Source organism: Orussus abietinus, unplaced genomic scaffold (assembly GCF_000612105.2).
Source record: "Orussus abietinus isolate OABI.00-Male unplaced genomic scaffold, Oabi_2.0 scaffold1, whole genome shotgun sequence".
In the NCBI taxonomy this organism is placed as follows: domain Eukaryota; kingdom Metazoa; phylum Arthropoda; class Insecta; order Hymenoptera; family Orussidae; genus Orussus; species Orussus abietinus.
Window position 1 is genome coordinate 1,057,308 of NW_019396017.1, and position 13,010 is coordinate 1,070,317.

The 13,010-nt window shown below is 38.6% G+C and overlaps 1 protein-coding gene across 2 annotated transcripts; it reads right to left on the reverse strand.

The window, feature by feature from the left end:
* Positions 1 to 18: 18 nt before the first annotated feature.
* Positions 19 to 4,454, reverse strand: LOC105698019 (transmembrane protein 145). 2 transcript variants are annotated; one of them, XM_012421846.2, is made up of 6 exons: positions 3,946 to 4,454; positions 3,256 to 3,869; positions 2,675 to 3,182; positions 2,355 to 2,492; positions 2,013 to 2,268; positions 19 to 1,892 (listed from the first exon to the last, which is right to left on the reverse strand). In XM_012421846.2, exons 2-6 carry the CDS (start codon positions 3,633 to 3,635, stop codon positions 1,702 to 1,704), a joined length of 1,473 nt encoding a protein of 490 aa, XP_012277269.1. In that variant the 5' UTR covers positions 3,636 to 3,869; positions 3,946 to 4,454; the 3' UTR covers positions 19 to 1,701. The 2 variants fall into 2 exon arrangements, with proteins under 2 accessions (XP_012277269.1, XP_023290509.1); XM_023434741.1 differs by having other exon boundaries at positions 3,256 to 4,454.
* Positions 4,455 to 13,010: the final 8,556 nt, after the last annotated feature.

Sequence of the window (13,010 nt, forward strand, 5' to 3'; positions counted from 1 at the left end):
ACACTAAAGAGAATCGGGTTTTGATAATTAACCTTGATATATTTAAATACATAAGAAACTACACAAAAGAGTTGCTCCAAATGTACTTATTATTCAATGTATAACATTTAAAAATTGCGCTGTCTAAGATTTGGCTACACTTTCATAGCTTGCAAATATGCTTTTGAGAGTACTGTTTTCACCAATACTGCTATTTAACTATGTTGAATTAGCGCTTGATTAATAAGACCTGACACTAAAATTAAACTTGTACGTTAATTACATTGTGTAGAAGCTAACATATTTTGCTAGTCTTAACATAAATGCACGAATTATATCAAATGATGATTAACAGAAATAATTTCATTTGTAACACTGTCTTTTATATAACAAACTTGTGCAGTAATAATGCCATAGAAAAGTTCTTTCTAGATGTATAGATCACACATAAATTTGAACAATAAAGAATTAAATATACATACTAATAATAAATATAGAAAGGGTTATCATGTACGTGATTCTTTTTTGTGTCTTAAAAGCTTTATAAAATTTCATTTTATAATCAATTTTAGATCGATGATATTGTATAGTGTTACACACAAATTCCTATAAAAGTAAACATAATTACTATTCATACTGCTTATATGCAAAACAAAGTTGTATAATATAACAATTAACGATTAAATCACCCTCAACAACTATAAGTTTCTATCCTGACTACTGTTACTAAAATTCAATAGACTTGAGTATCATAGTGGCAGCCAACAAAGTATGTGTACGTAGAGTAATTCAGGTCTGATAAAATATTTCACAAGATAAATAATTAAATGGAGTTAATTTTATAAATTTCAGTAAACTTGACATAAACAAATTTTGTTTTGGACACAGTAGAAATGTGTTTATTTTGAAATTACTATATGTTTAGACCAGCTCAATAAAACTTATATAGATAGTTATGTAATTTATTGATGCGAAAGATACTATTGAGCTTGACAATACTGGTAAAAAACCGAAGTCGATTTAATTTGCATATCACGACACCCTGAATTATAAATAATTAATTTAATTAAAAGACCTTTGAATAAATTGTACATCAAGTTTTTCTGTATGAAAGCACCATACTGGCTATATTCATTAAAGTATACTGAATATTAAGACAAGTATAATTTACCACTGTTAGACAGTGTTCACTAACAAATTCAATACATTCTGCAATACACTCTACAAACACAGACTGTGCATGCAATATAATTCTTCGCTCTCTATTCACAATTCATAAATTTCGATATACACAGCCCTATGCCAGTAAATCATAAATTACTTGCGCTAATACGTATCCCATATAATTTATATCAATGCATACGCATATGTACATCGTTAACTAGTATTGCAGAAGTAATTGTTATTTTCTAAAAAATAATAGTTCTTAGGCAATTATAAAACAGGTTTGCGCATAGCAAGAGGTGCTGATCTGTTGATATTAATCTTGATTCAGTCAGGTTTACTATCAATCTAATTTCTTAAGTCTATTTGAAGTGTGGTGTAATGATCAAATAGGACAGTTATAGTTAGATCAAAACATGTGTAAGGTACTTCAGTCTCAAATAGCGCAGATCATGTTTTATCGTTTTTGAACATTTGGCAATCTTACATCATATCATCGTTAATTTGCGCCAATTCTTCTTTAAAACAATTTATGCCATTTGTTACCTTATGTTAACATTAGGCAATTATTTTACTAAGTTCTGGAGGTTCCACGTAATTATTTAGTACATGTGGTGCTTCATTGAACTCATCAAGTTCATCACCATTGTCAGCACCTTGTGCAAGTAGAAAATACTGTTCACTTCGAGTTGGCCATAACAAGTGTGCCATCACACAGTAAGCGAAACAGTCTGCAGAATATGTTATTCCTGTATGGAAGAAGATAATATAAGTATATAGAAAACAAAAATTTGTTATAACAGATTACAAAGGATTTAATTAATTGAAGACTTCTATATTTTCGACAATAGTCATATCGGTCGACTCACCAAGCAGAAGTTTAAACCTCCACAATGCACTCACTTGAAGAGCTATAAGTGCAATAATGGGTAAATATATAAACCAAACTAGAGATGATGCACCAAAATGAAGTAAGAAATTTAATTTTTGTGTATTGTGTTCATAAGTCATTGTGTTGCGCAGCTCATATAAAAACCACACCATTATGACACTGCGAAATAAAAGTATGAACCACCCTGGCCACGTTTGGTACTCATCTATGTCTTCAATGATATCAACTTCAGTCTGTAAATATATAGAGTTGGTATTACTTCAATGATGTCATAAAATATAAAATATTTTCATTTACAATGTAAAATAGTAGTACATACCATATTCCATACATATAATAAAATGTGTACAATCCCATAACACAACCAAATGGCAAACACTAACGGTTTCCATGTTAGTTCCATTCTTGTGACAGCCCATCCTTTAGCCAGTAGTAGTAAAAGCAGCATAAAAGATGTCTGAATAAAAAAATTCGTAATTAAAATTAACCAAATATTATTTGCATAATTATTAGAGTAAATAGAATAGTAAAGGCAATTTGTAAGTATAATTCCTTGACTTGCCTTTATTTTTTTATTTACTTTAGTATTAATAAAGTCGTATTTATTAAACACAACTGGTATATTAATAGATTTCTTACCCGAGATAAAATATCAAAAATGTCTCCTGCAACCTCTAATGGTTCATACCCAACACCATCAAGGGCAAATTTGAGTACATGTATTAAAATTAAACATACTGCGATAAATTCTAACAATAAACTTGCTGTAAATAGCCTTGTAACAGGATGCCTTTGCATTCTAACTGCATATAGTTGCATTGGTACTAGCATGATATAGCACATAAAAAACAGTAAGTAAAGTTCAATGGTGTTTTGCCTGTCGTATGAAAACTGGTAAGTAAAACTATTTAAACCGCTGGTGTTAGGATTGCCATTTACAAGCCAGATATCGTAATCTAATTCATCGTGCTGTTGGTAATGCTCCCACTGACAAGTGGTGGTATTTCTGTAACACGCGACTAAACTTATGTACCAAAACCGTGGTTGCCACAGATCTTGGATGACATATGTGAACTGATGTCCTTTGACTACATTCCAAATGGAATCCTCATCTGGACATAATTTCCCAAGTGGGCAAGGTACTCTTCTGTAAAGAATCAATACCTTTAAGTTTAATTTAATTGTCTAGATAAAGAAATTTAACATGCAATGTAACATACCTTAAAAAGTCTTGGCCCTCGTCGTTGCAGTGCATATCATAAGAAGTCTGATTTAATGCTTCGAACATTAATGCACATGCGGTGCTCTTATCACGAATGGTACGATTTCCATAATATTCCAAGAAATGGCCCCGATCGAGAACTGCCAGAGTAATTGGCACAGAAAAATTGGACCGAGATGTGACGTTCCCAAAGATATACCCATAGGAATCCCTCTGGTGATGTCTGTCAGTCTTTTGAAAGCCGAACTTCATAAGAAATCGAAAGAACTCCTTGGTTTCGAAGGTGCCCGTTATGTGAGTACTTTCACCTAGGTCGAGTTGTAGGAAAAGAGCATAAAGACCCAGGCAGCATAGAAAAGTCCTTCGATCGAGTGACATCTTTGGGCATATCAGCACTTAGCTTAAAGCACTTTCAGGAACCGTCAGGAGTCTGTAGGTTCACTAATTTTCGGCATGTTTCGTTGACACTAGCTGTTGACGAAACTGTTCAGTTTTCTACATTTCGTAAATTTTCTCGCTGACGTATGGAAACACGTCTGGCTGTCGTTGTCACTGAGTAATTATGTTAGAATCAGTTGTTCAAATAGGCCTCGAAATCCCGCATGGTACTTTCTGATAATGCAAACCTTGCGGTTACGATAGTTGCACGCGGTTAAATGCTTGCCATTTGCGAACTGAACACAGTTACCTTATTGATTTCCCCACTCGCCTTGAGCGGGTGTACCAAAGTTTTTCCGGGGAACTAGAAGAGTCACGGATCTTAGGAAATGCTTTAAACAGAAAGAATGTCAGAGCAGCCACCTTCGGCTCTCCAGGATATGAGTTACTAGAGGGAATTTCACACGGGAAAATGTAGACGAAGTCGAGCTAGAAGATTTCTGTATGTTAGAAAAATGGCACAGCTATCGATTCAATTCGCTGATTTTATTATTAGATAGTAATATATTACCATTGGTTGATATTACGGGGGTACGGGAGTTCCGATATATCATCGACTTCCTGTAGGTAAATATAAGTAAATCAGCATTTAGAGCTCTACGTTACCGACATATGCCGTTTTCTCATTCAAGTTTCACTGTGGCAGCGCTGTTTCACTGTTCTGAAAGTTACGAAGCACGGACTATGTCTCAGGGTTGAATAAGTAAAATAACGCGCAGGGCGCGTTTCTCGCATTGCTCAACGCTACGAGTTTCTTAATACCCTAGGTAATTTGCATATTCTTTTCTTTTACAGTAAATTATTAGGTGTTCTACGCCGCGAGTTTGTCAATTTTTGCTCTAAAAATACGTGTAGCCCCAGGACAAGCCAGCATTCTCTTGCAATCGTTGGTGAAAGTATTTTTTATATTTTCCCATCTGATATATATGGGCTGACTCTTTCATATCACTTTAAGAATGTGTTGTTATTATTTTTTTCTTTTCTTTATCAATTATACCTTTATTATAATTCTGGAGATGTAAAAGTCCTGAATAATAAGGTAGGTACTGCATTATTTTAGGTTACAGGAGGTTATCGCGCATCGAAGCTTCGTAAAGTTAAATTAATTATTACAATTACACTAACATCAACAAAGTGCTTTTCCATGCTAAGTGTGGAGAATATTCACGTGTTTTTTAATATCTTGGTGTCAGAAATGTTCTGCACGATTTGTGCGATTGGTTCGAAAATAAGTAAGAATATTATGATTCCATGCGACAACAGTTGTAGACGATAAACCAAATCCTGCTAAATATAAATGCTTAAGCGCATTGAAAACTCGGTCAGAAAAATAATAAATTAATATATGTCCGAATACTACATTTAGTAAGTTGCCAAACTTCATCTGCTTTACAAATGGTGTCCGGGAAGTCGCTTCCTCTCTGTATACATTTGAATAAATAGCAAGTTTGCTCAGAGCCCCGAACAATTTTGCATCGCGATAATAAATAAATCAAATTAATTCTCATTTGAAATTCGACCTATATCCGAAGGGCTGTACAGTTTTCATGTTTCCCGTAATAAGATACCAATTTCTAAGTTTGAGCCGGTAACGTCATTATCGTTATCCGCGGACTCATTGAAGTACTGGGAATTGTAGTTGGTGCGAAGCGTCTTTAAAACAGCGTCGCGCAAATGAGTCCGATGAGGAGTACTACACAATAATGAAATGCAACCTTCCATTTGGTTGTCCCACGGAAAAAAAGAAAAAAAAAAAAACGGCGGCACTTCGGACAGTCCAGTTGGTGGCTTGAACAAACAGTTTTTTTATCCACCAGCCTTCCTGACCTCCGGCTTTGTGGGCAACAGCTCCGGGCTCGGATTAACTTCTAAAGTGCCCTGAAACCATTCCACCTCTGCTTTAATACTTCATAGGTTTCGCAAACAGACCCTTTCTGTTGCAGTCTCGCAGCCTCGCCATCTTAAACAATTCTTCATTTTAAATCTGCGTATTTTAAATTATCTTTTCCTATAGAGCGGATTTCTTCCGTAGACGATACGTTCCAGTTGCTCAGAGTAAAGATGTATTAAATATTATTATAACCGGTAATTATTATTTTGCGGCATATTATCAGTTAAATACAATATAAAATATTAATAAATTGACAATAAGCGATAGGTTGAAACGCCAGATAGTTCTTTGTCGATTTCTTGAAATATTTCTGTAACACGACACCTACGCGGAATCGAATGACTAATTAGCTCCTTATTGACAACGTTAAGTTGATATCTGCGTAATGAAGCATGATAGTTGTAAGACGGGAATCTTATTTATTTGTCTTGCTCTCACGGTGTACCTATTTTCCGGGATGTCTTCCTGAAGCCCATTTCATACAAGTTGCAGTTGCCATTTTACATGCTAATCTCCGCGTCTATTTAGATTTGAATGGGGAGTTTCTTTAATAAAGGAAGAAATAGATTTTAGAGCAGAAGGGGAGAGCATCGTTCATAAGCAACGAACTACCTCTAAACGTTTCATTCCTTTAAGGTGCTTCCTCGGTGATGGAGAGTACCTCTTTGAAATGCGAAGGAACGGGAAATTAAAATTGAAAATAATATACACATGCAATGTCCTGGTATAAGGCGAACGCGCACGCCGCATGTATCACTGGAGTCGATCGCGTACTCGTCGGGAATAATTTCGTCATTAATAATCGTCAGGTCCTAGAGAGTTGAAGGGTTTTCCTAAAGCAACAGGGAAGTTACGCCTGCAAACAGAAATTTCGTTTTCCTGCGTCCACGATGCACGTGAGGTCAAACTGGCCGCGTCCACGTAAATCAGCTCATGTGAGTTTATTCAAAGTTTCCATTGGTTCAGGGAGTACAGAGATGTTTGCGAAAATCTGTAACTTATATCCCAGCTCGTATAAACTTTTCACAATATCAACCGCACAACGGCCGTTTGAAGGCTGTTTACACACTCCATTCGTTTTCCTCTCTTCACCCTTGCGTTCTATCGCTGCCTCCTTTGCTCGAGAAACACGCGAGTACACTTATCGTGGGTGCACGGCTTACTGGATGGAACGTTTGCCTCCTCAAGTGCCATCACGGGACTGATGACGTGTATAAATCGTACAGAGCAATTACAAAGTGCTTGGCGATTGACATGACCCATGTAAGCTAAATACCACACAATGGCGTCCAAGATATATCAATCCTCTTTTGCGATAGTCGCCCTCGGTTGGTTCAAACAATTCGATCCTCAAAAAATTGTACGGCGGCTAGCAGTCGAGTTAACAATTGCAAATGTATTATTATATTTCGATATTCGTTAAATTAAAAAATTTAAATTAAAAATTTGCCTCTTGGATCCTCCTTTCGAGAAAAGCCTGCAATGAGGTTTGGTCCCCTATTTACGTGCATATGTCGCACTTTGCATTACGTCTCATCGAAGTCGTGCATCCCAAGAAGGTTGACGGGAAAATGTTTCGCATGTACGATGACTCGACCCCCTCGACGGAATTCTTTTGCACCGTCTCTCAGGTTCGCACAAATGCGCGGCCGCCATAATGGCGCGAGCGCGTCCTTTTCGCAGGGGGTTCCGCCGACAGATTGGGTCGTATTATTTTCACAGGGCGTACATTCACTTCCACTTACATTCGCGCAAATGTGGCCTCACATAAGCGAGTCTCTGTGAGGACTTGTAACTAATACGGACTCTGTCGTACAGATCTTTTGAAACGTACTCGTTTGAAGTAAGCTTATGCGCTCGAATTGTGCCGAAACAGCGTCTGCTCCTTTCACCCTCCTGCTTCCCTCTTTTCCATTTCATCCCTCCTTTCACTCTCGATTTTTCCCCGAGCTTCCAATAAATATGACGTTTCCAAAGGTTTTCACGGTCCACGTTGGGCTACGACGTTCACGCGCGAATAACGTTTGGCTGTGGTTGGAACCGAAAAATTTCTCGCTAAAAATCCCCAGACTCCAGGTGAGAATCTTTCGTCTCGGGAAATTTTTCCTTTCCCTTTTTTGCGTCTCGACTTTTGAAGATCGACGGGTAAACGCGCAAAAGCGGCCGCGAGAGACGCAAAAATCAGTTTCATAGGGCGGAACGTGCACGTAATGACGGTAACGCGTTATTCAATACACCCCGCTTCCAGACTTTCGTCGGCGCTTTTTGCGATATTTGGCGAAATAATTTCGCTGAACTTCCATTATGGTACGCTTTTAATGACACTCGTTTTATCTGCCCGTCTACTCGGGTCTGAAGCGCTGTACACCTGCACTTCGTTTGGGGGCAACTCGACACTTTTGATCAATTTTGGCCTCAGCTTTAGGCCACGAGCTTTCGTTTTGCATTTGCTTACTTTTCGCAGCTTCGCTGTTGATGCCCGACATGTCGATGTGCAAAGAAGGGAGCGGGAGAAGCGGAGGAAGATTAAAGGGAGAAGATTTCCATACAATCTCTGATGTGTCTTTGTTTCCTTTATTTTTTTTTTCAATCAAGTATAAATTAATTTACTTCTCCATCTAAGGCACGTTGGAAATTCATAACAAATGAGTCTGCAAAAAAGCTGCAGGATATTTCTCATGGCGATCATCGCTAAATCCGATGATACTCCTAGAAGCTTGTCCCGAATGAGTCTTCGTTGAAGTCTCTTATTATTTCCAGCGGTATAATGTGCACGGGAAAGAATAAATCCTGGGAAAAGTATGTGCACTGCCACGTGCAGTTTCGACCAGCGTGGGTCACTCGGCATGAATTGCCAACGGTGCGTGTGCATGAGTCTTTCACATCCGTTCTCTCCCGACGTTTTCACAAAGCATACCCTAGTTACGCTAATGAAATAAGTAATCTTTGCAGCGGCGGACGTCTCCCCGTTTTGCGGCTGCGCAGGGGAATTTGCACGGTCCGTCCGCTCGAAGCGCAGCGGAATAGCCGTGCGCAGCTTTGCGAGCTTTCTACGGGAAAGCGAAAAACCGAAAAATCCTAGGAAACTCGGGGAGCTCGGAATACCGAGGAAAGTTCCGTACTTGGCATTGCGGTGCGAAGAGCTGCGCTCTGCGTTGAATTTTAAGTGAATTGACCGAGCGCGAAATCGGTTTCCGCATCGAATATGGGTCGACAATGGAATTGCTCGTGGAGACCTGTAATTTCAATTCCGCGCCATTAATTATATCGTTGCTTTTTAGACAGCCGACAACGTGCGATTGGCTGCTCCGCGAGATGGAGTCTAATTCGAAGTGGTTATCCTTTCGGAGTAGCAATTGGGGCTAATCGCTCGAATTTGATTCGGCGAATGATTACTCTCTCGCTTTAATCGATTCTCCGCGGTACTTCCCGCGAATCTGCGGTGGACAATTGCAGTAAACGCACATTGCGACGTGGGGTGTTAAGAATTAATTCATTTCACCCGGTATGGACGTGGAGTACTCGAAGAAGTCTCAATTATTTCGACCACCGCTTGGATTAACCGGTACCGAGACTTGCGATTTATTGGGACATTAATACTCGATCACATTTCACGTTTTGCGGACATGAATTATTGCAGGTCCCATTTAATGAAGTTAACCAACTGTGACTCTTCTCGCACGTACTTCCGTAATAATTATTTCCATCCCAACTCACATTTTCATATTTGCATGTAATTACTGAAAAAGGTCAGCTGAGAGGGAACTACTCTTTGCAGAAACTTGTTTACATCATTAGCACAATATTTTTGCGTTGTTTTACTTGCTTGGCTTTTCTCAAGCTTTCCTTTCGCCAGTGCACTTATTTCTCGTTACTAGAAGTACCGTGCGTGTTGTGTGCCGGTAGCTCTCTGACTCCAAGTGTTCCTTACTGACTAAATTTAACTTCCCACATCCAATAGTCCGATGAACAGTCGATATGTTTTACGCGAGCATTCATACGCGTTCTTAAAGAGGATCAAAATAGACAAGGTGAAACAGGTATGGTATATCACAAATTATGTACAGTGATTGCCACGACGCAATGGTTTTTATATACGCCACATAGAGAGAGAAGCATTAGATAGAAATAAGTTCAAAGTTTTAATATATTTTTTGTTTTCAAATGAACGCAATACACTTTACCAATTATGGAGGATAACGCTCTTAAAATATGTCAAATCGTTTTTTAAAAATAAATCTTGTGTTACAGAAGGCAGAATAATATTAGTTACAATAATATGTTGAAGTATGTTTTTGTTTCATAAATAAGTTAGGAAGCATTTCACTCCATTTACAGCTTTTCCCTACGGGGTTTTGGTTATAGGAGGGAGAGTAATAATGTGTTGCACTTGGAAACTGTTTCGTAGTTGCTGCTTACTTCGTTAAATATTAATATCTTGCCTGGCGGTATTTTCGTTCCGGAATATTTTACCGTGACTGAAATCACTACACGGTTAATAATAATATTTTTGGATATCGGAGCTTTCAATGTAGGTACTTCAATGGAGCACTAAATAATGGGTCACGTTGAAACATCAACTAATTGTCAAGAATATAATATCGTATCAGAATCTGAAAAAATTAGCCGTTTTTTTTCCTCATTAAATGATCCCTACCGGAAGAACGCTACAAAATATTAAACACCAATAGATTACACGTGCTTTACAGTTTTAGTCAGAAACCTCGTTAATTTCGAAATTCAAGTGCTTCCTTCGAAATGAATACTTTTACAATTCAAATTGTATAAAGAGTTGAAAGTTTTCACGGAGAAGTATTAAGAAGCTAATTTCTTATAACTCGTTCAGACTTACTTCTCGCATCTTTGAATTTTTAACTTTTCGGTCCTTTTCTCATTTCAATCAATCCCAAGATCTGTTACAATTGATAGCTTGTAATTATTAATCGCGGTAGAAAAGCGTAACGCTGGTTAACGCCGATTAAATTTCTTTCTACTAATGTTGTCATTTGCGTGTTAAGATTACTTGTTTAAAATACAGTCGCCCAGCTGCGAAACAATGGCGAATTAATTGAATCGTTTCTAGAGCTGAGTATTTCCGTGGTTGGTCATTACCCACTCGGAATCCGATAATCGTCTTACGCGAACAATCGTATTGTCGTACTCGTCAATTAAATGGAGGGCTGCCCAATCCATTCGCACACAGACAGTCTTCGTTACCTTCGCGTTCGTTCATTCTACTGACAGACGTTGATCGGAATTCTATTCCGACTCTCCCGACTCTTCGACGATTCCGTTGGATCCGTTCTGGCATTCTTCCTGAAAAAAGACCGCATTACAATTAACTGTAGAAAAGATGCGAGGTAGAGTATGTAGCCATCGGATCGATTACGCGATTAAGATGGACCGATGGAGTTGTCAGAGTTTAATGACTCATGACGTACATCTTCAACACGTGAGGTTCTGTAGTTAAGTAATACTTACACCACACGTTTCTCATTAGTGAGAATTACTTTCAATTAAATGATCTAGTTTATAAAGAAATAAACGTGGCCCCAGGATTGAATCTTGCATCAATAATCCCGTTTAAACTTAAAATTAGAAGTTATGCTTAAGTTTATTACGTAAAAATAATAAGTAATAAATTGAAACACGTAACGTGCAATGGTTTGGTTAGAATCGCCTGCTTGTTTCAGAGACAGGGTTTAATGGGATTTTTCCTTGCAAAACAGATTCCATAATGAGCTTACGACGACTTACAACACTCAGGTATTGCATGCACGCACGGATTATGCACCAGCTTAATCGCATGCAACATTCTTCTTGTCCTCGCAACCAGAGAAATTATTCTCCGCATTACCTACAATTACATTAAACTAAGAGCAACGAGTAAATTAAATCACGTTCATTCCGCCGGTGCTTTACCGAAGGGCGACTCGTCAACCGCAAAACGACTATTCAAACCGACTTACAGCACTCTATATCATAATTTTACATCTTATCCCTCTATTACTTGAATATGATATAATTTATCAAAATCGGTACATGGGGAGTGAAATTTCTAAGTTGAGAATTATTCAATATTATTCATTACTCTTAATCATTTATTTACGAAGTGCTCTTATGCTATCACTAGCGAAAACGTTTACGCAAATTATGTTAATATCAAAACATAACGATGGATCTATGTAGTAATTAATTTAAAAAAAGAACGGATACGTTTCACTTTCCGAAACGGTTCCCTTTCACAACATGCGAACTTACGCCTGCTATCATGTCATACAAAATTGTATTACAATATTATTTTAACATATAGGGCACGCGAAATCGTAAAATGCCCTACGACGCAAAGTACTGTATCGCGCTTTGCAGGTTAATGGTTTCGGCTGTCTTTGACGATGGTCGGTAGAACTCGTTTAATAACAAAGACGTGCAGAAATATAAACAATTATCCGCACGAAGTATACGTGGTTATTAATTGCCATCCGGCTAAATCATCGTGGGCAACCATAAAAACTCAACAAATTCATTAGGAATTTCTTATCAAGTTCTCCGTTAGATACAGTAGTAGATATGAATGCTTTGCCTGCGAATATGGTTTGCACGATGTAAAGACATTCATGTCCGCCAGGATACCTCGTGTGCCAAATGAGTAACGTTTAAAGTTCTCGTCTCGGCGTCTAACATTTCCATCGTTAAGCTCAACTTTTTAGGTTTCGGCTTAATCAGGCACACCTATTTCGGCTGAAGTGCATTCTCGCGTTTGTGGAATGTTTCGGGGATATCGCACCTTCGAGGAAATTAAAGCGGAGCTTTCGTCCAGGTCCGACCTTCGGTTCCGGGATCGATCCGCGACCAGTCGACGGCCTTTACGTTCGTACCAGTTGCAGGCCCGACGATTCAGTGCGGGATTTCAGGTTTAGGTGTATACATCGGTCGTTCCTTCTCACGGACGCTGAGCGAATCTATTGTTTCGGGCTCTTTATCTCTCCGGTCTCTTCGTAATCCACCGCGGCTTGGGATCGATCGAGTCGTTCGTGCCGGAACGCGGATTCCCGACGGAGTGTCCCAATCGACACCCCTGCCTCATCCGTTCAATTCGATACGGCCCCCTGCCTATGTAGCGATCTTAACCGGGTAGAAGGCCTCCGAGGGAGGTCTTAGATCCGAAGATGCCGTAATTCCTCGGTACGCCAATTTGCAAATGTTTGCGAGTCGGATCTGCTAGTGTCAGAGCGTTCAGAGAGCGGTTCGGTAAAGATTCGTTGAAGTTTGCAGAGACGTCAGGTGGACAGGCAAAAATAGGAATTTTCAATGGATTCTTGCATATGGACATTTATAGATACGCGAAGGAATAGATATTACGTAAGCTGTGATTACACATTCGCGGATAAAATGAATTCCATAATTCATTTTATCGCTCAAAT

What these genes read in the sequence shown, in the direction of transcription:
- LOC105698019 (XM_012421846.2), bottom strand. Translation starts at nt 3,635, where the DNA reads ATGTCACTCGATCGAAGGACTTTTCTATGCTGCCTGGGTCTTTATGCT. An exon ending in TTTTTGATATTTTATCTCGG is followed by an intron (nt 2,493 to 2,674) that starts GTAAGAAATCTA and finishes TTTTTTATTCAG; the next exon opens with ACATCTTTTATGCTGCTTTT. An exon ending in GAGGTTTAAACTTCTGCTTG is followed by an intron (nt 1,893 to 2,012) that starts GTGAGTCGACCG and finishes TCTTCCATACAG; the next exon opens with GAATAACATATTCTGCAGAC.